At 43.1% G+C, this 26,089-nt stretch overlaps 1 protein-coding gene across 1 annotated transcript in view; it reads left to right on the top strand.

Moving 5' to 3' along the window:
- Positions 1 to 26,089, top strand: part of LOC139260334 (myoferlin-like) — a 301,635-nt gene that overhangs the window by 51,825 nt on the left and 223,721 nt on the right. The window contains exons 6-14 of the mRNA XM_070876822.1: positions 10,426 to 10,589; positions 10,983 to 11,111; positions 12,753 to 12,815; positions 12,898 to 12,948; positions 14,013 to 14,043; positions 17,938 to 18,053; positions 19,748 to 19,874; positions 25,619 to 25,722; positions 25,827 to 25,895. Coding sequence (XP_070732923.1) covers positions 10,426 to 10,589; positions 10,983 to 11,111; positions 12,753 to 12,815; positions 12,898 to 12,948; positions 14,013 to 14,043; positions 17,938 to 18,053; positions 19,748 to 19,874; positions 25,619 to 25,722; positions 25,827 to 25,895 — 854 coding nt within the window. The remainder of the gene's footprint in view (positions 1 to 10,425; positions 10,590 to 10,982; positions 11,112 to 12,752; positions 12,816 to 12,897; positions 12,949 to 14,012; positions 14,044 to 17,937; positions 18,054 to 19,747; positions 19,875 to 25,618; positions 25,723 to 25,826; positions 25,896 to 26,089) is intronic.

The raw sequence follows: 26,089 nt of genomic DNA, 5'->3' as shown, positions 1-26,089 counted from the left end.
AGTAAGAAGGAGGAACTGAGGGAAATCCTTATTAGTCGGGAAATTGTGTTGGGGAAATTGATGGGATTGAAGGCCGATAATTCCCCAGGGCCTGATGGACTGCATCCCAGAGTACTTAAGGAGGTAGCCTTGGAAATAGCGGATGCATTGACAGTCATTTTCCAACATTCCATAGACTCTGGATCAGTTCCTATCGAGTGGAGGGTAGCCAATGTAACCCCACTTTTTTTTAAAAAAAAGGGAGGGAGAGTGAAAACAGGGAATTATAGACCGGTCAGCCTGACATCAGTAGTGGGTAAAATGATGGAATCAATTATTAAGGATGTCATAGCAGCGCATTTGGCAAGAGGTGACATGATGGGTCCAAGTCAGCATGGATTTGTGAAAGGGAAATCATGCTTGACAAATCTTCTGGAATTTTTTGAGGATGTTTCCAGTAGAGTGGACAAGGGAGAACCAGTTGATGTGGTATATTTGGACTTTCAGAAGGCTTTCGACAAGGTCCCACACAAGAGATTAATGTGCAAAGTTAAAGCACATGGGATTGGGGGTAGTGTGCTGACATGGATTGAGAACTGGTTGGCAGACAGGAAGCAAAGAGTAGGAGTAAATGGGTACTTTTCAGAATGGCAGGCAGTGACTAGTGGGGTACCACAAGGTTCTGTGCTGGGGCCCCAGCTGTTTACATTGTACATTAATGATTTGGACGAGGGGATTAAATGTAGTATCTCCAAATTTGCGGATGACACTAAGTTTGGTGGCAGTGTGAGCTGCGAGGAGGATGCTAGGAGGTTGCAGAGTGACTTGGATAGTTAGGTGAGTGGGCAAATGCATGGCAGATGAAGTATAATGTGGATAAATGTGAGGTTATCCACTTTGGTGGTAAAAACAGAGAGACAGACTATTATCTGAATGGTGACAGATTAGGAAAAGGGGAGGTGCAACGAGACCTGGGTGTCATGGTACATCAGTCATTGAAGGTTCGCATGCAGGTACAGCAGGCGGTTAAGAAAGCAAATGGCATGTTGGCCTTCATAGCGAGGCGATTTGAGTACAGGGGCAGGGAGGTGTTACTACAGTTGTACAGGGCCTTGGTGAGGCCACACCTGGAGTATTGTGTACAGTTTTGGTCTCCTAACTTGAGGAAGGACATTCTTGCTATTGAGGGAGTGCAGCGAAGGTTCACCAGACTGATTCCCGGGATGGCGGGACTGACGTATCAAAGACTGGATCAACTGGGCTTGTATTCACTGGAGTTCAGAAGAATGAGAGGGGATCTCATAGAAACTTTTAAAATTCAGATGGGTTTAGATAGGTTAGATGCTGGAAGAATGTTCCCAATGTTGGGGAAGTCCAGAACCAGGGGTCACAGTCTAAGGATAAGGGGTAAGCCATTTAGGACAGAGATGAGGAGAAACTTCTTCACCCAGAGAATGGTGAACCTGTGGAATTCTCTACCACAGAAAGTTGTTGAGGCCAATTCACTAAATATATTCAAAAAGGAGTTAGATATAGTCCTTACTACTAGGGGGATCAAGGGGTATGGCGAGAAAGCAGGAATGGGGTACTGAGGTTGCATGTTCAGCCATGAACTCATTGAATGGCGATGCAGGCACGAAGGGCCGAATGGCCTACTCCTGCACCTATTTTCTATGTTTCTATGAACTGTCCCCCTGTCTCCTTCAAATCTACCGTCATCATTCCTCTCAAAAACCCAACTCTTGACCCTTGCGGTACTTGCAAACTACCACTCCATCTCCAACCTCCCTTTCCTCTCGAGTCCTTGAACGTGTTGTCGCCTTCCAAATCTGTGTCCATCTTTCCCAGAACTCCATGTTGAATTCCTTCAATCTGGTTTACGCCCCTGCCACAGAAGCGAAAGGGCTCTTATCATAGTCACAAATGACATCCTTTCTGACTGACAATGGTAAACTATCCCTCCTTGTCCTCCTTGACCTGTCTACAGCCTTTGATGCGGTTAACCACTCGATCCTTCTCCAATGCCTCTCCACCATTGTCCAGCTGGATGGGACTTCACTTGCCTGGTTCCATTCTTTATCTAATCGTAGCCAGAAAATCACCTACAATGGCTTCTCTTCCAACTCCTGCATCGTTACCTCTGGTATCCCCCAAGGATTTATCCTTGGCCCTGTTCTATTTCTCATCTATTTTCTGGCCCTAGGCGATATCATCCGAAAGCACAGTCAGTTTCCACATGTATGCTGACGACACCCAGCTTTACCTCACTACCACTTCTCTCGACTCCCCCACAGTCTCTAAATTGTCAGACTGCTTGTCCAACATCCAGTGCTGGAGGAGCAGAAATTTTCTCCCAATTAAGTATTGGGAAGACCAAAGCCATTGTCTTTGGTCCCTGCTACAAACTGTCCCCTAGCTAGCGATCCATCGCTCTCCCTAGCATCTGTCTGAGGCTGAACCAGACTGTTCGCAACCTTGGTGTTATATTTGACCCTGAAATCAGCTTCTGACCACATATCTGTGGCATAACTAAAACCTCCTATTTCCACCTCTAATGTTGTCCATCTCCGCCCCTGTCTCAGCTCATCTACTGAAACCCTTATCGATGCCTTTGTTACTTCTGGACTTGACTACTCCAACACACTCCTGGCTGGCCTCCCACATTCTACCCCACGTAAACTTGTCATCCAAAACTTGACCGTGTTCTAACTTGCACCAAGTCCTGTTCACCCATCATCCCTTTGCTCACTGACCTACATTGGCTCCCGGTTAAGCAACGCCTCAATTTCAAAATTCTCATCCTTGTTTACAAATCCCTCCATGGCCTCGTCCCTCCCTATCTCTGTAACCTCCTCCAGCCTCTCAAACCCCTGAGATTTCTGCTCTCTTGAGCATCTCTGATAATGGTTCAGCCTTCAGCTACCTCGGTCTTAAACTCAACCTCTCTCCCTAAGCCTCTGCCTCTCTGCACCTCTCCTCCTTTTTAAGATGCTCCTTAAAACCAAGCTTTTGGTCATCATCTGCCATAACTTTTTCTTGTGTAGCTTGGTGTCAAATTTTTCTCACTCCTGTGAAGCGCCTTGGGATGTTTTCCAATATTAAAGGTGCTATATCAATATTGTTGTAACATCGCAAGTGGACTGTGGAAAGCCCTCCAACATTGTCAAATGCTTTTTGGAAGTCTAAGTCGACTGTCTCACATGGGAAGGCTTGAGTCAAACTTAAAGCTCTGGTGATTCAGGTTAAACCCTGGAAATGGATGAGAAACTGGTTGAAGAATATAAAACTATGAATACTCATTAGAAGATGGGGAGGAGAGAGAAATTAATGGGATTCCCCAGGGCTCAGTGTTGAGGCCCCTACTGTTTCTCATTTATGTGACCTGCATTCAAAATCAATTTTTTAATCGTTCGTTCTGGGATGTGGGCATCGCTGGCAAGGCAAGCATTTATTTACAATCTCTAAGTGCCCTTAAGAGGATGTTGGTGAACTGCTGCATTCTTTGTGGTGAAGCTACTCCCAGTTACGGAGGGAGTTCCAGGATTTTGACCCAGCAACGATGAAGGAACGGTGATATATTTCCAAGTCAGGATGGTGTGTGACTTGGAGGAGAACTTGCAGGTGATGCTCCCATGTGCCTGCTGCCCTTGTCCTTCTAGGTGGTAGAGGTCGAGGGTTTGGGAGGCGCTGCTGCCGAAGCCATGGCGCACACTGCAGCCACGGTGTGCCAGTGATGGAGTGAATGGCACCCTATTCACAAACAATCAAGCGGGCTGTTGTGTCCTGGATGCTGTCAACCTCCTTGTGTTGGGGCTACCCTCATTCAGGCACGTGGAGAATATTCCATTATACACCTGACTTGTGCCTTGTGGAAAGGCTTTGGGGAGTCAGGAGGTGAGACACTCGCCGCAGAATATCCAACCTCTTCCCACAGTATTTGTGACTGACCAGCAACTTAACTGGACCAATGGATCTGGAATATCAAGGGGAGGTGGGTAGACTCTTGTTCAAGATGGACATTGTCTGGCACTTGTGTGGCGTGGATGTTACTTGCCACTTATCAGCCCGAGCCTGAATGTCATCCAGATTTTGCTGCATGCTGGCATGGATTGCTTCATTTTCTGAGGAGTTGTGAATGGAATGGAAACCTGTGCAATCATCAGCAAACATCCCCACTTCTGACCTTATGATAGAGGGAAGGTCATTGATGAAGCAGCTGAAGATGGTTCAACCTAGGACACTGCCCTGAGGAACTCCTGTGATGGACTGGGATGATTGACCTTCACCAACCGCAACCATTTCCCTTTGTGCTAGGTATGACTCCAGCCATTGGAGAGTTTTCCCCCTGATTTCATTGACTTCAGTTTGACTAGGGCTCCTTGATGCCACACTGTCAAATGCTGCCTTGATGCCAAGGTCAGTTATTCTCGCCTCGCCTCTAGGATTCAGCTCTTTTGGTCCATGTTTGGACCAAAGCTGTAATGAGGTCTAGAGCCAAGTAGTCCTGGCGGAACCCAAACTGAGCATCGGTGAGCAGGTTATTGATTTAAGTGCCTCTTGATAGCACTGTCAACGACACCATCACTTTGCTGATGATGATTGTGAGTAGGCTGATGGGACAGTCATTGGCCCGATTTGGCTTTGTCTTGCTTTTTGTGGACAGGACATACCTGGGCAGTTTTCCACATTGTCTGTCTGGTGGATGCCAGTGCTTTAGCTGTACTGGAACAGCTTGGCTAGAGGCTTGGCTAGTTCTGGAGCACAAGTTTTCAGCACGACAGCTGGGATGTTGTAGGGGCCCATAGTCTTTGCTGTACCCAGTGCGCTCAGCTGCTTTATATCCAGTGGAGTAAATCGAATTGCCTTAAGACTGGATTCTGTGATAGTGGGGATCATCCACTCGACACTTTTGGTGAAGATGGTTGCAAGTGCTTCAGTGTTGTCTTTTGCACCTGCATGCTGGACTGCAGCATCATTGAGGATGGGGATATTCATGGATCCGCCGCCTTCCGTTAGTTGTTCAAGTTGTCCACCACTATTGATGACTGGATATGGCAGGACTACAGAGCTTTGATCTGATCTGTTGATTGTGGGATTGCTTAGCTCTGCTTATAGATGCTGTTTCCACTGCTTAGCATGCATGTAGTCCTGTGCTGCAGCTTCCCCAGGTTGGTACCTCATTTTTAGGTATGACTGGTGCTGCTCCTGGCATGCTCTTGTGCACTCATTGAACCAGGGTTCGTCCCCTGGTTTGATGGTAATGGTAGAGTGAGGGATATGTTGGGCCTTGAGCTTTCAGATTGTGGTGGAATACAATTCTGCTGATGGCCCACAGCGCCTGATAGATGCCCAATTTTGAGCTGGTAGATCTGTTTTAGCACTGTGGTAGTGCCACATAGTACGATGGAGGGTGTCTTCAGTGTGAAGGGACAACTTCTCCTCCACTGTGTGGTGGTCACTGCTACCACTGCTGTCATGGGCAGATGCATCTGTGACAGGTAGATTGGTGAGGACGAGGTCAAGTAGGTTTTTCTCCTCATGTTGGTGTTCTCACCACCTGTCGCAGGCCAAGTCTGACAGATATGTCATTCAGGGCTCGGTCAGCAGTGGTACTTCCAAACCACTCTTGGTGATTTGACTTTGAAGTCCTCCACCCAGAGTACATTCTGTGCCCTTGCTACTAATCAATGCTTCTTCCAAGTGGTGTTCAACATTCATCAGCTGAGGGCGGTACGTGCTAATCAGCAGGAGGTTTCTTTGCTCAGGCTTGACCTGTAGTCATGAGACTTTATAGGGTCCAGAGTCAATGTTGAGGGATCCTCGGGCCACTCCCTCCCAACTTTATACCTCTCTGCTGCCATCTCGGGTATGTCTGTCCTGATGGTGGGACAGGACATACCAGAGGATGGTGATTGAGTCTGGGACATTGGCTGGCTGCAAGGCATACTCAGAGAATCATACCTATGTCCTGGCTGTTGCTTGACTAGTCTGTGGGGCAGTTCTCCCAATTTTGGCACAAGTTCCCATATGTTAGTAAGGAGGTCTTTGCAATGTTGTCTGGCCTGGGTGTGCTGTTGTCTTGTCCGAAGCCGGTGCAGAGTTCACTGTCTGGTTTTAGTATTTTATGTAGTGGCTTGCTAGGCTATTTCAGAGGGCAGTTCTCGAATGATGAGACTCCAGTCTTGCTCAACGTGACACTAAACATGTCCAATTAAAGCAGAGCAGCAATCAACAAAGCTGAATGTTGAACTGTGTAGCTGAAATACTTGAATGCAAGTCAGAAGAGATTGTGATCAAACTGTACAGTACTCTGGTCAGACTACACCTTGAGTATGGAGTTCAGTTCTGATCACTGAATTACAAGTACAATAGAGTATGAATAAGGGACCTGAGGCTGATCCCAAGTATCAGTGGTCTGAGTTATGAAGCAATTCAGCAGTAACTTGACCTCTTCATCTTGGAAAGGGAGGTGTCAGATCATCCTGTAGAGGTCTAGAAGCTAGTTAAAGGTATGATCAAAGTGAATGCAGAATATTTTTATTGAAATAAATTGTGTAGAATAAGGGTTGAAGCAAAAAAGGCAAATTTAGGACTGATCAGATAATTCTTCATGTAAAATGAACAGCACATGGAATGGTGTTCGAGCAGTGGAGGCAAAATCCTGGCATCATTTTAGAAACCATTTAGATGCTGCAGTGGAGAAGACTAGGATGCTTCTGAATGGATAAATTAAGATGGGTAGAAAGACTTTCCTTATCCATAAGTTATCTTGTGATTTTTGTGAAATGTATAGCAAAGATGGCCATCCAGCTTTGATACATCTGACTTTCAAAGTGTTTTTTGTCTTTGATTTCCATAATGTCTTGTATGGTATTTAATTCTGGAAATCTTTGGATGATGTGAGCAACACCGTCCTGTGAGTCATTAAAACTGCAAACAAGGCTGTTGGAGAAGAAATGATGTGATCAAATATGTAACCTCAATGTATAATATTCTATCTGGAACTCATGCATTCCAGGAAGTTTAGAGGCTAATGGGACATTTAAATTCTGGCCTCAGGTATGTGTTTTCTTAAATTCTTTAAAATCTCAAAAGCATCACACTACAGATTCTGTTGACTTTTTCTGGGATTATTCATTATTTTTTAAAAAATCAATTCCTTTTTGTTTTGATAAAACTGTTGTGCTCAAATTGGATTTAATTTAATTGCATCAGCAATTTCTGCACACTGTATAAACATTGATGTAAATTTTCACCTGGTCTTCAGAGCTTTGTCAAGTGGCATCCTTCTCAAACAAATGTTTTTAATTGTCTCACATGTGAGTTTAGTGACGATCTGCCTGTGACTGTTCAATAGCTACCAACCAGCAGTTTGGAGTTCTGTGCCAATATTGTGCCATTTTAAGAATTCAACTGTTCCTTCCCCACCTGCAGGAGTAGTGCAGTGGAGGTAAAGCCTGTGTCACGTAATATAAATCTTCTCTCTCGCACACTGTTCCTGTACATTTTATTGACTACAACCTCAGCTTTGGCACGTGATGGGAACGCATGAAGCAGAGTCCATGGGTTTCTCCCTTTTTCTGTCCTCCCTCTCCCCACCCCCTCTCCCTTCCCTGAATGAATGGAACCCAAAGACTTTGTATAGATGTATTCCATGTGCACCTCCCAGCAACCAATTAGAACAGAAGAGGAGCGGGAGGAAAGCAGAGTGTAGGAGAAGTGGTATCCGCTTATTCTCCGAAGAAGTAGTATAAATGCAGGAAGAGAGAGCTCCTAATTTCAATAACTGGGAGCTGCAAACTAGATGCTCTGGAAGAGGGGGAGAAAGCACAGTAATTCTATTGAATAGTTTTAATGGGGTCCTTTTTCTATTCCTGTACAAAAACTGGAATAACTCCTGCCTTCCATTGCTACCTTTTGCTAATGAAGAAAGAGCTTGGTAAATAATCAGTTATGCAGGACATGAGCAAATGCCCAAATATACTTGTGGTAGGATACTTGCATAGGGCCAAAAGTGGAGATCTGGGCTGCAGGAAGGCCCTATGGCCTTATTTTAGACACAAGTATTCTAAGTAAACTTGTTGGGCAATCTCTAATTTTCACAGTCCCATCTAATGGCATTGTTTGGTTTCTTGGGTAATGGTCCACACATGGTACCCTGTTGCTTGATGACCAGTGATGGAAAGCACATCAGTACACTACATTGGTAGCTCTAGACCCAGCCTGACACTTGTGCGCTGGTACAAAAGATCTTTAGTCAATATTAAATGAATAGGACACATTGAAGAGGAAATGAAATTGGGCAAATCATAGATGAATTCAGTTTATCTGCATAGTTGTTGTGGAGTGAAGTAAGCAATGCTGTGCCTTGTGGAATGGGTTAGCAACGATTGCTGCTTTTTTGACCGGCAAAATTGCAGATGCAAGTAGTTCTTTGAGTGAAGGGGTGCATAATGTGGGACTAGTCCACCTTGGGAGTGCAGGCAAGAAAGAAAAGTTTGAGGTTGGACTGCAGAGTGTGACTGATGGTACTGGGGGCTTTCCTGTTTTTCTCCAAGTGGAATGAGGTGAGCAGCTTTAGGGATTCAACATTGAATAGCATTCAAAGATATTGGTTACATTTCTTTATTCTTAACAGTCCCAACAGGAATACATAGACAACTCCAAAATGTAACCAGCTCCTTCATGGCTTTTATTAGAAGCCATTCTTTTGATGTGTCTCGTCAACACTGTCATTTTTAATCTACATCACCTGTATATACATTCCCAGAAGATGCAAGGGCCAGGGGCAGCACAGGCCAGCCCACACGGTAATATGTGTGCACACTAGGTCCGTGCAGCAGAGCTGGTCACCAATCGTCCTGGTTAATTCTTGCCATTGGACCAAGATCTAGCTCTGTCAAGCCCGTGTGGTGGCTGGTGTGCAACGGGCACCACACGTTTTTTTTTAATAAATCCACGCACAGGCATCTTCCACCCTTCAATATGGTAGTTTGGGATGTATATTCGGTCATTCATTGAAACACCTGTGAACTTATCCCTTTTTGGCGTGGAAGCAAGTCATCCTCATTTCGAGGAACTGCCTATGATGATGGTGCTGGCATGTCAACTTCATGTGTCACATGTTTAGAATTCGGCCCTTTTACAAACCCCTTTCTCAGAATACACACCCCATAAATTGTCTCGTGAACCAAGACTGATGTCTCTGCTCATTCTTGCAAAGGTTGTAAATCGCCCAGCTATAATGATTGATGGCAAATGTAATTGGATTATGCCACGTTCTCCTGTTGCTTCTGAATGCAGAGAAGTACCACATAAAGGCTGAACATGACATGCTACAAGGCCACGGCACTCATTGGTGAGATTCAATGGTCACCTGAGCATGGCACTGGATGGCTACTGAATTATGTGAAACTATACCCCAGGTAAAGTCATTGGCTTCACGATAGAAGAACAGAAAGAAAAATTAAGCATTGTCAAACTTCTCAGTAACATTAAAGGTTTTCTAAATAAATTGTTAAAGTTCACAGCATCCCCTCTGCTATTGATACCGAGTGACGCCTCCCTGAATCTCCAAACAGAGGGCACTTTGGAGATCAACTTGCCATGGGCTACACCCTTGCCCCCAAGCAGTTGGTTTAGAATGTTTATTGATACAGGCTTGGGACAATAGCCCTGCCTATGTTCCTGGTGGGATGTGTGCCCCTGTATGGCCTTGTGGAAACCAGAAAGAAGACATCTATTTAAGGGTTGGGAAAGGAGGTGGAGAAAGTTGTTTAAACTATAAAGGCAGAGCTACATTGTAGTTTTGAGAATCTTCCATCTTCTACCTCCAACATGCTGAATATTTCTGAACTATATTGCTTTCATTAGAAAAGGGGCTGTAGTGGTCATGTCGTCTGCTATCTTGTGATACTGAGTTTGTCATTGCATTGTCTGATGAAGGGCAGGGGAGGTTTGCCAAATATTTCTTTTTCATGAAGACCCAAACCCTTTTTAAAAGACATGATGATTTGTGGTCTCTTCTGATGGCTGATGGGTCAAGTTTGCATCTGTGACCATACAAACCAGTAACTCCCCAGATTTGATTCCCAGTCTGTGTGCTGAGTTAGTCAGGGCAATGGTGGGGATACTCTGGTAGCCACTGCACTTATGTGGCTAATTCAGTTGACTTTCTGATCAATGGTGACCCCAGAATGTTGATGATGGGCGACTAGGTGATAGTAATGGCCTTTAAATGTCTGAGATGGTTGGGCTGTTGTCTTCGAGTTTACCTAGCACTTGCAATTTATTACTGCTAGCATATGTTCAGATTCATGTGAGTAGTGCATTTAATGTAATACAAGTACAGAAGACATTAGATTTCCTTTCTAGATTGAGACTAGGGCTTGTGTGTATAAAGGATTGTGTCCATGTGCTTTTGATTGAACATTCTGCTGTTCACAGATGAAGAGGATGAAGATGATGTAGAGGATGGAGTGGGGGACGGTGGGGGTGCAGGAGCCCCTGGAGCTCCCAGTACGCCAGGCCAAAAAGCGGCACACATCAACAAACGACTCCGGAAGAAGAAAAGCAAGAGACTACTTTCAAACAAACCTCAGGATTTCCAGGTATGTAACATTTTTTCCATAAAGCAAAAAGTTGAGCCTCATTTATACCCCTTCAGCTGGAATTACCATTTGGCAGGTTTGCTGTAAATTCTGAGTGTCTTTTTAACTTCAATTACTTTTTTGGAAATTGATTCTGTGGTGGTTGCAGGAAATGTCTGAGCTGTGAAAGTAATTCACTGCCCAACATGTAGAAGCTGGAAGGCTTGCTTTCAAATGCAGCACCTCCATCTTGGACTGCCTCTCAATCAGTACTCCATTAAGAAAGGAAATGGCTGCAAAGGATTATGGTTTCACTTATTTTAACAAAAATGGAGTAAAAAAGATCTTTGTCTTTTTCTTAAAATGTTTTTGAAGCAGAATGTTTGCATTTCATGCAATTTTAATCTTTTTCAGATTCGTGTGAGGATAATTGGAGCTAGACAGTTGTCTGGTAATAATGTAAAGCCTGTTGTGAAAGTGACCATCTGCAATCAGACCCATCGAACAAGGATTCGAAGAGGGAACAATCCCCACTTTGATGAGGTACAGAGAAATATTAATCTCTAGCTTGAATTAGTTAGTAGCTCCATTTTTAACGTTACAAGCCTGTGATTATATCTCCACCTAGAACTTTTAAACCTTCTACATTACTGTCTTAAATTTACACAACTGAGCTACTGCTTCGCTTGGGTGTCGAGTTGTGTGAGCCTCTGGCACAATGGGATCAATGTGTCCTTCTGTGCTGAAATAGCCATTTTTAATTGCACTCCAGTACCAGAGCACGTGATTTCGGCTGGTGGTTCCAGGAGTATTCCATTGTCACAGATGCCATCTTTTGGGATCAGCTGTAGATCCGAGGCCCCCCTGCCCCCTCAGATGTCAAAGATTCCATGGCACTATTCAAAGAGCAGAGGTGTTTTCCCAGTGTCATGATCAATATTTAGCCCTCAATCAATACTTATTGCGGTTAATGGGGCCTTGGTGTGTGTAAATTAACTGCCATGTCTGACCATACGCTTTTTAAAAGTACCTGGTTGACTGTCAAGTGCTTTGGGACATCCTGAGGACATGAAAGATGCTATATAAATATAAGTTTACTAGTAATCGGGGAACTACATTTCTGCTACTGGGATAGTTGGTTAGTCTGAGGAACTGACTTCACCATGGTTACCTAACATGGTAACTAACAGGCCAGATATACATTCCTGAGTAGTGAATGGCAATTTCCTCCCCTCAAGAATAGCAGCATTTCACTGCTGCAAAATATTCTGTAGTTCCAGTGAGGGCTTCCAGTGCTTTCCCAGTGTGAGTAACAAAATACAGATGTTTTGTACGGCTGGCTGGCTTAATTTCGCTCCGATTGAGAATGATCTGAAACTGAACGCTGGTGGTTTTATGTTTTTTTTTTAAAAAGACCTCAGTCCACAGTATAGTTTTGTGACTGAGCTCAAATGCATACTTTGGAATGAAATTTCAGTATGCACTGGAGATTAAAAAACAAAGTTCTCATTGCTCTTTTTGGCTCAGGGCCATGTTTGGTGTCACAGGCATGTGAGCATTTCTCCATGGAGTTCCTCCCTACTTCTGCAATGTTGCTCGTCAGAAGTTCACTAAATCTCCCATCCCCCCCCCCTTCACAATTCTCCAAACACATATCGAGCTATAGTTGTCTGTTTTGAACATGTGTAGATTAAGGATCGGCCTTTTATAGAAACTCTTGCATTATATTAAAGTTAAAGCACCAATTCTAAACATTAAACTTTCCTGTACGTGTATATGCATTTTCCTTTTCTTCCATAATGGTATGTGTTTACAAAGAAACCAAGTCCTTTTAAACATTTATGGCTAACAAAACACTGGCAGCTACATATCCTACAATATTCCCACTGGTAGTACTGGGGAGCGGGAGTGAAGTGACTTTTCTGTTCTGTCAAGATGGTTGAGATGGGGAGGATGCGATCCAATGTTATTGGTGCGGAGCCACGTTCAACTGGAGCACAGATCAGAGAATCGGGGCGAAGGTGGCCATAGCTCTGACCTCTGTGTTCTCTCCTCCAATCACTGCTCCCTATTGCAATTGTGAAATCATCCCGTTAGTTGTCGAGTCATGCTACAGCGTTGATTTTTGTGTATATTTCTGCTGTGCAAGTTCCTTTTGTAACCAATGGTATTTTCCTGTCACAGATTTTCTTCTATAATGTAACTCGATCACCAGATGAGTTATTTGATGAATCAATCCAAATTAGGGTAAGTTTCACTCTGCTACAATAAATTACAACTGTGTGGGAAAACTTCCAGGGCCGCTTTTAATTTATCACCTTTTCTCTAGGTATACAATTCATTTTCGCTGCGATCAGACTCTTTAATGGGAGAATTCAAGGTAAGTTTTGATTTTCCTTAGCAATTTATGTTTGCATATTAGCTTTACATACATCTCTGGGTTTTATAACTCCACCAATAAAACTACTTTTCATTTTGACAATTCAAAAAAAAAAGCCTCTGGTTTTCTTGACTATCTCCTATTCCTGAATTTTTGCATGTTATAAATTTTTCTTTTAATATGGAACAATGGGTGACTTAATAGTGGTTTCTGCAGATAGCTTCACTAGGTTACAGGTAGGGAAACCTATGACTGCTACTGCACCTGATTGCCCCGCCATCCCCTGCAACTTTCTCTCCTCTTGCAAAGTGGTTCTGTTATACACCACTGACTGCCTCCCCTACCCCTGGCCTATTTTCACTGCTGCAAGGGAACTGGAGGAGAAAATCTGAGCATTACTGTACATGCAAGTATTTTCAGCTGGCCCCCTGCTACTAGTTGAGGTAAATGATGGAAAACCATGGTTCACAGCGCTATCTGGAGGTGGTGTAGATTTGTGTCCGGTCCATGTACTTTGTTTAGTTCTCAGACTTTTAAACCTGTTTGAAACTGAAATTTGGAGTTTGATTTATAGTTTATGAAATGGATATTTGGCTGAACTTTCAGTTTTATAATAAATTTGACTGGAGGGCAGGTTGAGTGTTCTGAAATCTGGGTGAAGAACACATTGCTTATCACTCCAAACACAAGGATTTCCAAGGTTTCTGACTGTTCTGAGCTATGTCATCCATTAATTTTAATAACCTTTTTAGCTTCCTGACTGACACCAAATTCTGGGCAGTCCTGTCTTGGCGATGTTTGTTTGATTCTGCTTTAACTCCTGTCACTGGGATCCTTGCAGTCCTTAGAGAGGTAGCTCTCTTCCCACCAAAAGGCCAGTGTGCTAATCTACTGTACTGTATAGTCACCTCTTTGTATTTTTGAAAGTAGGGTAGACTGGCAGCTACTGCAGTGTGCAATTCCCAGATGCTAACGTATTACCATTTGCCACATGTTTGAGCTGAGCTTGTCTGCAAAATGACGAGTTGGACTTCATTTTAAATGAACAATATTTTGTTTTTCAGCTGGACATTGGCTATGTGTATGATGAACCTGGTGGGTAGCATCGTTTATTTTGGGGGGCAAATGTATGTTTTCTTCCACTTTCCCAAAACTGCTAAACATTTGTAGAAGTTATTTTGTTTACGTCTGGTAGTATGTTACTGTAATTTCGATGTGGTTACCTCATCCTTCCCATTGCTTGTGTGTAAAGTTCCAACTTTCTGCTTCAGTGATGTCGTTCCTGTTTCCTCTGGCAGCAAGAGACTGGTTCCCCCAGTGAGTTTCTCTAGTCAATGCACCATACAGAGTGGGAAGATCAAGGTCTGGTCTCTGCTGAGTTAGCTGATTATAATTGGGAGTTGGAAGAGGCTCTAATTGGGGGTCGGGAAGGAAAACACTGTCCATGCTTTCAATGCTATTTGCTAACCAATGATTTCTACTAAAAATGTGCATTTGTTGACACGAGGTGGGCTCAACTGTGATGCCCCTTGTGGATGCTTAAACTGGTTAGGACTGTGCCAAGATTCGGGTAATTGGATAGGTACTGGAATGATGGGTGGAGAGGGGGAGGGGTGGTAAAAGCAAGGATTAAGACCAAGATGAGAGATTTTTTTAATGGCACTTATGCACAGTATTGGAGGATGCAACAGGACAGTGACGAAATATGATGGGCACAGCTTGTCACATGTTTTGATGAAAGACCATCCCTTAGGCACAGGGATTTCAGTCATCTAAGATTTATCCAATGTTCATAGCTGTGAGCTACATTTATAATGGGAGCTGTCTTCATTTCCCACGAAACTGAATTGAATTGCCAATAACTCAAGTGGCCACTTTAACCAGGATCTCTTTCAGCAGAAAAAAACACAGCCTAGCCCAAGTCCCAATGTAGTTCACTGTCTGGATAATGTAGATCCTGGCTGCCATTCTAGGGAGCTGTCCTTTCCACTGGGGCTGCACACACTCCCCTGCTTCTAATTGAGAGTCGTCAGGATTCAGAGTGTCTATGTAGGCAGAATTCAGTGTCCATAATATGTAATGGCTAGATTGAGGATACTGTAAAGTATGGCCACTCCAGAAAAGTGTCTGCTGGTGGTCGGTACAGATTCCACTTTACATGTACATTGTGGCCAACTAGTTGAATTTCAAATTAATATTTCTTCTTAGAAAAGACCTCAAAAACTGCAGGAGTTCTCTACCATATAAGGGACTCTAACAGCTTCCTTTTAAATAGCTTTCAAAGGGTTCTTTGTCTTGATGCTTTAACCAAAAATGATTTGAGATTCCTGTTACTGGGCAACTGGAGGCCTGCAGTTATTAAGGCAGTGAGGTAATTACCAGAAGTCCAATGAGTGGTGTACAAATTCTAGATTTTCTGTGTAATCCCAGTGGATCAAAGTTTTTTTTTGCATCGTCGAATGATACAGCACAGAAGGAAGTCATTCGGCCCATCTTGCCTGTGCAGACCCTTTGAAAGAGCTCTCCAATTAGTCCCACTCCCCTGCTCTTTATTTTTTCCCAATAGCCCTGCAAATATTTCCCCTTCAGGTATTTATCCATTTCTCTTTGAAAGCTATTATTAAAGCTGCTTCCACCACCCTTTCAGGCAGTGCATTCCAGATCACAACAACTCGGGAAAATAAAATCTTTACTTGTGTCATCTCTGGTTCTGTTGCCAGTCAACTTAAATCCTTTGGTTGTCACTGGAAACAGTTTCTCCTTACTTAATCTTATCAAAACCCATCAGGATCAAATCTCCCTTTAACTTCTCTTAGAGAAGGAAACCAACCCCAGTTTCTCTAGTCTGTCCACATAACAAGTCTTTCATCCCTGGTACCATTCTAGTAAATCTCCTCTGCACTCCCTAAGGCCTTGACACCCTTCCTAAAGTGTGGTACCCAGAATTGGCCACTGTCAGCTGGGGTCGAACCAGTGTTTTATGAAGGTTTGGCATAACTTCCTTGCTTTTGTACTCTTAGGATTACATAGGAATCCATGTACTCTATGCCTCTATTTAGAAAGCCAAGGATCTTGTAAACTTTTTAAACAGACTTGTTGATTTGTTCTGCCACCGTCAAAGACTTGTGTACGTGCACCCCCTTTAAAGTTGTACCATTTAGGTTATATGGCCTCTCCTAATTCTTCCTACCAACATGAATCACTTCACACTTCCCTGTTAAATTTAATGTGTCTGCCTGTTTTACCAGTCTGTCTATGTCCTCCTGATGTCTATTACTTTCCTCCTCACTGTTTGCTACATTTCTGAATTGTCATCTGCAAACTTGGAAATTATCCTCCTGTGTACCCAAGTCCAGGTCAGAAATATATATCAAAGAGCAGTAGTTCCAACTCTGACCCTTGGGAGATTCCACTGTATACTTCTCTCCAGTCCGAAAAACAATCATTCACCAATACTGCCTGCTTTCTGTCCCATTTTGTATCCATGCAGCCACTGCCCCTTTAATCCCACGGGCTTTGATTTTGCTAACTAGTCTATTATGTGGTACTTAATCAAATACCTTATGAAAGTTCATATACCCAACATCAACTGCACTAACCTAATCAACCATCGCCATTAATTCACTAACGTGCTCAGTCAAGTTAGTCAAACACTATTTGCCTTTAACAAATCAGTGCTGGCTTTCATTTATTAGTCCATATTTTTCGAAATGCCAATTAGTTTTGACCCCATTACTGGCATTTGGCTGACTGGCCTGTAGTTGAGAGGTTTATCTCTTTCCTTCTTTTGAACGGGGTGTAACATTTGAAGTCCTCTGACAGCATCCTGTACACAAGGCAGATTGGGAGATTGTGGCCAGAGCCTCTGCAATTTCCACCCTTGCTTCCCACAGCAACCTAGGACTCATCCCATCCAGACCAGGTGACATTTCTTCTTTGAGCACTGCCAACCTTTTTAAGTACTTGCTCTTTATCTCTGAGTAGGTCAGCCATGCCCGCTAACTGGAAGATCTCCTTTTTTGATCCCTAATCGGCCCCACCCTTCCTTTGACTACCCATTTACTATTTATATGTTTATCAAATACTTTTGGGTTCTCGTTACCTGCCAATCTATTCTCATACACTCTTCCTTTTTCTGTTCGCTGTAGTTTTTGGATTCGGCTTGGTTCTCTACTGAAATTATGAACCTACCATTTATCATAAGCCTCCTTTTCCTGTTTCGTTTTAATCTTTAGTCATCCAGGGAGCTGTAGCTTTGGATACCCTTCCTTTCACTGTCCTGGAAATGGGTCCAGTTTGTACCTAAACCTTCTCTTTGAAGGCCTCCAATTGCTCATTTACTGTTTTACATTCCAATCTTTGAGCCAGTCCACTTGGGCCACACCCCTATCTTGTGGCCTGGTTGTGGTGATGGAATGGTTTAATTCAAATTAACACTTTAGGAAGGATGTAAAGGCTTTAGAGAGGGTGCAGAAAAGATTTACGAGAATGATTCCAGGGATGAGGGACCGGAGTTACGTGGATAGACTAGCGAAGCTGGGGTTATACTCCTTGGAGCAGAGAAGGTTGAGAGGAGATTTGATAGGTGTTCAAAATCATGAAGGGTCTGGACAGAGTACACCGAGAAACTGTTCCCATTGGCACAGAGGGCACAGATTTAAGGTGATTGTCTTTGTTTTTTTTGCCAATGTAAGAGAACTTTTACGCAGCGAGTGGTTGGGATCTGGCATGCACTGCCTGAAAAGGGAGTTGGATAAATATCTGAAGTAAAAAGAAAATTGCAGGGCTACAGGCTAAGGGCAGGGGAGTGAGACTAGCTGAGGGCTGGCACAGGCTTGACGGACCGAATGGTCGTCTTCCATGCTGTAAATATTCTCACTGCTGAGCATAACATTTTCTGCTTTAAGTTACGTGACCTATTGTCAGGCAGTGTTGTGTGACTGGTGTTGGATAAATTGATTTTAAGTGGAGTTTTTCACTACCCTACAGGACATGCTATTCTAAGGAAATGGCTACTGCTTCATGATCCTGAAGACACAAGTACAGGATCCAAGGGATACATGAAAGTCAGCTTATTTGTCTTGGCAACAGGAGATGAGCCTCCGGTAAGTTTTGTTTTGTGGAATATGTATGAATTCATCTTTGTAGCAAAATAAGGGTTATACCCAGTAGTTGTGTATCATGTTCACTTGTTCCATAAATGGTTCAATTGTGTCCCTTTGCTACAATGTTTAGGATCACATGCTGCTATCTGCATTCATTGGAATACAAATCTTGACCCTTAAGGCATCACTATGGAGTGTTTTGTAAGGCATTCTTGTGTTGCTGCGACTGCTAATGAGAACTCCTACAGTTTAGCCTGCAAAAAAAATATACATAGCAATGAAAAATCAATATGACCCAACAATGTCATGAGTTTTGATTGAAAATGAACCACAAATAGGCCAGTTTTGAATTACATGAATCTTATCTGGAGAATAGGTGATGAGGGCATAAAGATTCAGGAAAGAAAGTAAAATAGTTTTTTTTAATCTATTATATGGAGGATATTTGAAATAAAGCAAAAGTTAATGTAAGGGAAGGTGGAGTCAGTAGAAGTAGTTTTTTTTAAAGTTATTTATTGCTTTACCAAAAGTGACATCTTCTTGACTATCTCTCTGGAATGTTCCTTTTGGTACTTCAGGAGTGGGCAGGGGGAAAGCTGGCAACTACAAAATAATCTGTCTATTCAATATTAAAGATGCATTGATGTTCATGCATGTGCCGGGTTTGTGTTAGTCACTTTCTGGTCATGGGGTGTAGTGATGGTTTTTGAGCACTTCCAGCTAGCAATGTTAATTATGGAATTCCTATTTGGTATATTGCATATAGGGATGTTTGCAGAAAGTAAAATGGCATTAGAACTGATGGCCTTGGAATGTCTATTCAAGAATATGTGGAAGAATTGCAGAGCTTATTCTTGATGAGATGCTGCCAGACTCCTCGAGATCTGCTGTGCTCCATTCACCAGTTTGAATAATGGAATAACCAGTGGGATATGGTGTTGGGTACCCTGAAGTGTGGTACAGAGGACACTTTTTTTTTTAAATTAATTATCTGGTCCAATCAAGTGGCACTGGCAATGAGCCCAATGTCACCAGGACAAATAGTGGTGCCCTTTAAAAGTAGGGCACCACTAATGTAAGTGGCAGTCAAATTAAAAGTGCACTTTGAAACTGTTGTGATAGTTTATTGTTTGAGATGGAGTACTCAATGGTCGCAGAAGGCTTCCAGCAAATGGGTGGATGCCATGTGATCTCACTCCAAGGCTATCTTGGCACGCACAAAGTTTTGCAAAGTGCAGTACGAAGGCTTTTCACAGCTCAAAGGAATCTCGAAGGTGTTCATGGGAAACTAGAAGGGCATCTGATCCAATTGTTTTATCAATATCTGGGGAGCCTGATTGATGACAACTTCAGCCTTGACACAGTCCTTGAGCACTGAGGCTGGGGTAGAAAGGGCACGCTGGTCTTTTCTCAGTCACTAAGATCCGATGGACCGAAAGCCAAGCTTTGAGAGATTTGTGGCAAAATGAAATGATTACACGGAAAGAAGGCTCTGAACGCACCTAAACTATCATTGAATACCAAGGGGTGATGGTGCCAGGGTGGAACATCTCTCTGACAAGCCCCTCACATAATGGGCTAGATTAAGAAGTTGGAGAGAGAGACAGGAGCAGCAAAGTAATGCTGTGTTTCACTGCAGCTTCTATCTGATTATTCATGCACCAGATTTTTAAAAAATATATTGTGTTCAATAGATTGAAAAAAAAGAAGCAAATGAAGAGCATGACGATGTTGAAAGCAACCTGCTGCTCCCTGCAGGCCTCACACTTCGATGGGTGACATTCCTTTTGAAGATTTACAGAGCTGAGGATATTCCACAGAGTAAGTTACGTTTCTGGTTGAAGAGAAGAATATAGTCATTTTAGTCATGAGGAATAAATATTGCAACAGAAAATCCTGCTTGAGCTGCAGTATAGTATCCTGCTTTCGATGATCTGCTTTCAGTTTCAAGTTCATTGCACATTTTTTTGAATCAAACTAACTTTTGGTATGGTTGATTAATGGATTTAATAGCTTTGTGTCCCAAGTTTCTCAAATTAACAGGCACCAATCTGTAGTTCCAATATAGTGAATCCATATTACGTAGAGCAGGCCATGCCAAGAAGTTCAGAGGTGACTGAACATGTTTATTTTTGTATGGATGGGGGTGAAATCTAACCTGGTATCTTTTCTTCTCCTTGTCTTGCGTGGTGTTCATAAAATAGCTGGCGAATGCAACCTCGGGTACTCCAGCTTCAGTTCTCCTGAGGTCTAGCTGCTTCCTGTAATTGTGTGCTTTGATCATCGGTAGCTGACTGATGAGCTGGATTCCAACTCCCTGTTGCAATCCCGTTAACTCCTACATAAGGACATAAGAAATAGGAGCAGGCCATTTGGGCCCTCGAGCCTGCTCCGCCATTCAATAAGATCATGGCTAATCTGATCTTGGCCTCAACGCCACTTCCCTGCCTGCTCCCCATAACCCTTTATTCCCTTATTCAAAAATCTATGTATCCACATTAAATATATTCAATGACCCAGCCTCCACAGTTCTCTTGGGTAGAGAATTCCATAAATACATGACCCTCAGAAGAAACTCCTCCTCATTCCTCATTTCTGTTTTAAATGGGTGACCCCTTATTCTGAAAATATGCCCTAGTTCTAGATTCCCCCATGAGGGGAAACTATCCTGTCAAGCCCCCTCAGAATTTTATGTTTCAATAAGATCACCTCTCATTCTTCTAAACTGAGTATAGGCTCAACCTTTCTTCATATGACAACCCCTTCATCTTGGATCAACCTAGTGAGCCTTCTCTGAACTGCCTCCAATGCAAGTATATCATTCTTTAAATACGGAGACCAAATTTGTCCACAATGCTCCAGGTGTGGTCTCGCCAACACCCTGTACAGTTGTAGCAAGACTTCTCTACTTTTAGGATAGAAACTTTGGAAGTGAGGAGAATCAACTCTGAAACCAGGCATGAAGTATTTTACAACAATATTCCTGGTCCAAAACATTCAAGAGGAGAGCATTGTGAAATTAAAAATTTCTGAAATATATAAACAACTGTTCTCTCCTTCTCTTCATTCTCTCTTTCCTCCTCCTTCGCCCCCCCCCTCCAGTTTTGTGAATGTTGCTGTTGTGTCAGTGTGCAATAACTACTTCCCAATCCAGTTGGTTGTGGTCCTTCGCCCTATGAACTTTCCCAATATAATGCCCAGCTTTGTATCCTCAAATCTGAGGGCCAAGGGCAATGGTTCACAAATGCCACACAGCTCCTTAGTGCCCTCCGTCCTCTCGTACAACAAAAGTTACAAACCACTTCTGGATTTTGTAGTGCAGCAAATTTATCTGCTTGGCTACCTCGCCATCCTCCCACGCTTGACAGCTGTCACAAGCACTTATTACATGTCTTCATTCCTAGCACTCAGCAGACCCACCAACTGCTTTCCTGCCCCAACCCAGCTCTTGACTACTTCAGTACCTCTTCCACACACACCCAGTGATGGCTAATATTGTCAGCATGTACCCTCTACTTGGACATTTTTCTTGGATATTTCTCTCTCCCTTTTTTTTTTCCTTACCCACCCCCACACATCACCTTTTTCTATTCAAATAGTCCATACATTCATTAATTACTAGCCCATTTTCTACCTCTCTCCTCCATCTACATTCTAAATGTGTAGCACCACCCACATTTCTGTTCACCTCTTCTGCCACTTCCTGTTCAATTACTTTCAACCTACTTTCCATTTGACCAAAGATGTGCAGGTAGCTATTAACGAATATGATATAATTGGGATTATGGAGATATGGCTCCAGGGTGACCAAGGCTGGGAACTCAACATTCAGGAAGGATAGACAGGAAAAGGTGGGGTAGCATTGCTGGTTAAAGAGGAAATTAACGCAATAGTAAGGAAGGACATTAGCTTGGATGATGTGGAATCTGTATGGGGAGAGCTGCGGAATACCAAAGGGCAGAAAAAGCTAGTGGGAGTTGTGTATAGACCACCAAACAGTAGTAGTGAGGTTGGGGACAGCATCAAACAAGAAATTAGGGATGCATGCAATAAAGGTACAGCAGTTATCACGGGTGACTTTAATCTACATATTGACTGGGCTAACCAAACTGGTAGCAATGCGGTGGAGGAGGATTTCCTGGAGTGTATTAGGGATGGTTTTCTAGACCAGTATGTCAAGGAACCAACTAGGGAGCTGGCCATCCTAGACTGGGTGATGTGTAATGAGAAAGGACTAATTAGCAATCTTGTGTGAGGCCCCTTGGGGAAGAGTGGCCATAATATGGTAGAATTTTTTTTATTAAGATTGAGAGTGACAGTTAATTCAGAGATTGGAGTCCAGAAGGAAAGGTAACTTCGATGATATGAGATGTGAATTGGCTAAAATAGACTGGCGAATAATACTTAAAGGATTAACCATGGATAGGCAATGGCAAACATTTAAAGATCATATGGATGAACAATTGTACATCCCTGTCTGGAGTAAAAATAAAACTGGAAAGGTGGCTCAACTGTGGCTAACAAGGGAAATTAAGGATAGTGTTAAACCCAAGGAAGAGGCATATAAATTGGCCAGAAAAAGCAGCAAACCTGAGGACTAGTAGAAATTTAAAATTTAACAGAGGACAAAGGGTTTAATTAGGAGGGGGAAAATAGAGTATGAGGGGAAGCTTGCTGGGAACATAAAAACTGACTGCAAAAGCTTCTATAGATTAGTGAAGACAAACGTAGGTCCCTTGCAGTCAGAATCAGGTGAATTTCTAATGGGGAACAAAGAAATGGCAGACCAATTGAACAAATACTTTGGTTCTGTCTTCACGAAGGAAGACACATATAACCTTCCGGAAATACTAGGGGCCCAAGGGTCTAGCCAGAAGGAGGAACTGAAGGCAATCCTTAGTCAGGAAATTATGTTGGGGAAATTGATGGGATTGAAGGCCAATAAATCCCAGGGCCTGATGGTCTGCATCCCAGAGTACTTAAGGAAGTGGCCCTAGAAATAGTGGATGTATTGGTGATCATTTTCCAACAGTCTATCGACTCTAGATCAGTTCCTATGGACTGGAGGGTAGCTAATATAACACTCCTTTTTTTGAAAAAAACAGGGAATTATAGACCGGTTAGCCTGACCTCAGTAGTGGGGAAAATGTTGGAATCAATTAAGGATGAAAAGCAGTGACAGGATTAGTCCAAGTCAGCATGGATTTATGAAAAGGAAATCATGCTTGACAAATCTTCTGGAATTTTGTGAGGATGTAACTGGTAGAGTGGACAAGGGAGAACCAGTGGATGTGGTGTATTTGGACTTTCAAAAGGCTTTTGACAAGGTCCCACACAAGAGATTGGTGTGCAAAATTAAAGCACATGGTATTGGCGGTAATGTATTGACGTAGATAGAGAACTGGTTGGCAGACAGGAAGCAGAGTGTAGGGACAAATGGTCCTTCTCAGAATGGCAGGCAGTGACTAGTGGGGTGCCACAGGGCTCAGTGCTGGGACCCCAGCTATTTACAATATACATCAATGATTCCGATGAAGGAATTGAGTGTAATATTTCCAAGTTTGCAGGTGACACTAAGCTGGGTGGCGGTGTGAGCTGTGAGGAGAATGCTAAGCAGCTGCAGGGTGACTTGGACAGGTTAGGTGAGTGGGCAGATGCAGTATAGTGTGGATAAATGTGAGGTTATCCACTTTGGTGGCTAAAACATGAAGGCAGAATATTATCTGAATGGTGGCAGATTAGGAAAGGGGAGGTGCAACGAGACCTGGGTTTCATGGTACATCAGTCATTGAAAGTTGGCATGCAGGTACAGCAGGCAGTGAAGAAGGCAAATGGCATGTTGGCCTTCATCGCGAGAGGATTTGAGTATAGGAGCAGGGAGGTCTTACTGCAGTTGTATAGAGCCTTGGTGAGGCCTCACCTGGAATAGTGTGTTCAGTTTTGGTCTTCTAATCTGAGGAAGGACGTTCTTGCTATTGAGGAGTGCAATGAAGGTTCACCAGACTGATTTCCGGAATGGCAGGACTGACATCTGAGGAGAGACTGGATCGACTTGACCTGTATTCACTGGAGTTTAGAAGAATTAGAGGGATCTCATAGAGAGATATAAAATTCTGATGGGACTAGACAGGTTGGATGCAGGAAGAATGTTCCCGATGTTGGGAAAGTCCAGAACCAGGGGATACATTGCTTATCCCCTAAGGATAAGGGGTAAGCCATTTAGGAGAAACTTCTTCACTCAGAGAGTTGTTAACCTGTGGAATTTCCTACTGCAGAGAGTTGTTAATGCCAGTTCATTGGATATATTCAAGAGGGAGTTAGATATGGCCCTTCTGGCTAAAGGGGTATGGAGAGAAAGCAGGAAAGGGGTACTGAAGTGAATGATCAGCCATGATCTTATTGAATGGTGGTGGAGATTTGAAGGGCTGAATGGCCTACTCCTGCACCTATTTTCTATGTTTCTATGATATCCTGTGCAATTGTAATGGTGATATCTTTTGTCCCTATTCTCTCCATCTTGGTAGTCAGTTGCACCACCCTTCTTGTGCTCCAACTCTGTGGCACTGCCCTCCCATAGTTCCATTCTTGTTCCCAATCCATCTCCTGCAGTGAGGCTTCCCATGCTTGTTCAGTCACCTGTGTGGCCCAGAGTTCCATTGTTGGATCCCCTCCTATTGTTCAGCTTTATGCTGCTGTTGGGTGATATTATCTGTAAGCATCGGGTCAGCTGATTTCCCAACTTTACTGCTGTTGGTTTCCTGACTGCTGTGCTCTCCACCTGCTCGACAGTCATGGTCTGGATAAGCTGCAATCTTCAGCTTAATATTGGTAAGACTGAAGCCATTCTGTTTGTGGCTCATGCCAGAAACATTGCTCCTTGGGCTCCAGTTCCATCCCACTTTCTGATTGTTTACTTGAATGTCACTCCATGATGCAGAGCTGTGGTGTTTTCTTTGGTCCTGAGCTGAGCTGTAAATCATCTACTTATATCTCAAACCATCACCATTTTTGCCTTACGCTGATTATTGGTGAAATATTGATCCATAGCCAGCCTCAACTTCTTCCAATGCTCAGCAGCCTCCTGAGTTCCACCTTTTTACCATAAGTCTCAACTTTTACAGAGCTCCACTGTTCACATTCTATTCTCCACCAATTCTCGTCTGTTTTCTCCCTTTCTCGCACTTCGAGTGGCAGAGACTTCAGCCATCTTGCATCCACGCTGAACAATTCACCGTCCCCTCTACCTTACTGTGTCTCCACCTTCAAAAAGATATCCTCTTCGATACTACGTTTAACCACTTTCCCTAACCCACCTTACTCCAGTTTGGCCATCTAAACTTTGGGATGTGTAACTGTGCTAAAGGCTCTATTTTAGTGCCTGTTACTGTTGCAGGGTATCCACTGCATTTAAATTAGATTGTGTGGTATGTTTAATCTGTCTTGTTCTTTAGACTTCTATGTCAAAATAAACGTTATTTCTGGCTTTCTTTAACTGCTGAGATTAATGCAGTGACAAGTTGTGATCAAACTCCTCTCCTTGGATTCCTCTTTTTTTTTTTCTTTAGTGGATGATGCCTTTGCAGAAACTGTCAAGTCATTATTTGGAGCAGGGTCTGACAAGAAAAACCTCGTGGACCCATATGTGGAAGTTGGTTTTGCTGGGAAAAAGGTGAGAATCTGGCTGTGTCCATGGCCTGTGACTCCAGCATGGAATTCTAGGTTCCTACCCACTGCCCTGAATGTGCAACACTGACTCTCTTCGTTCTGTTGTAGCTTTGTACAAAGATAGTAGAAAAAAATGCAAATCCCGAGTGGAATCAAACCATCAACCTTCAAGTCAAGGTAAGATCTGCTTAGGATTATTATTATTGTTTTTGATATACAAGTAGATGCCCAGTGACATTAGTCATGGTGAGTCAGAAGAGTAGCCCCTGCTATATTCACATCTTTTATGCCCATCCGATCCACTTTTTTTTGCTGTATTGTTCTAATGCTTGCCTTTTGTCCACAAGATATTTTTTGTAGATTGGCTGAGA

This window comes from Pristiophorus japonicus, chromosome 3, assembly GCF_044704955.1.
Source record: "Pristiophorus japonicus isolate sPriJap1 chromosome 3, sPriJap1.hap1, whole genome shotgun sequence".
Taxonomy (NCBI): Eukaryota; Metazoa; Chordata; class Chondrichthyes; family Pristiophoridae; genus Pristiophorus; species Pristiophorus japonicus.
The sequence above is the reverse complement of the archived record's forward strand: the minus strand, read 5'-3'. Positions and strand labels throughout refer to the sequence as shown.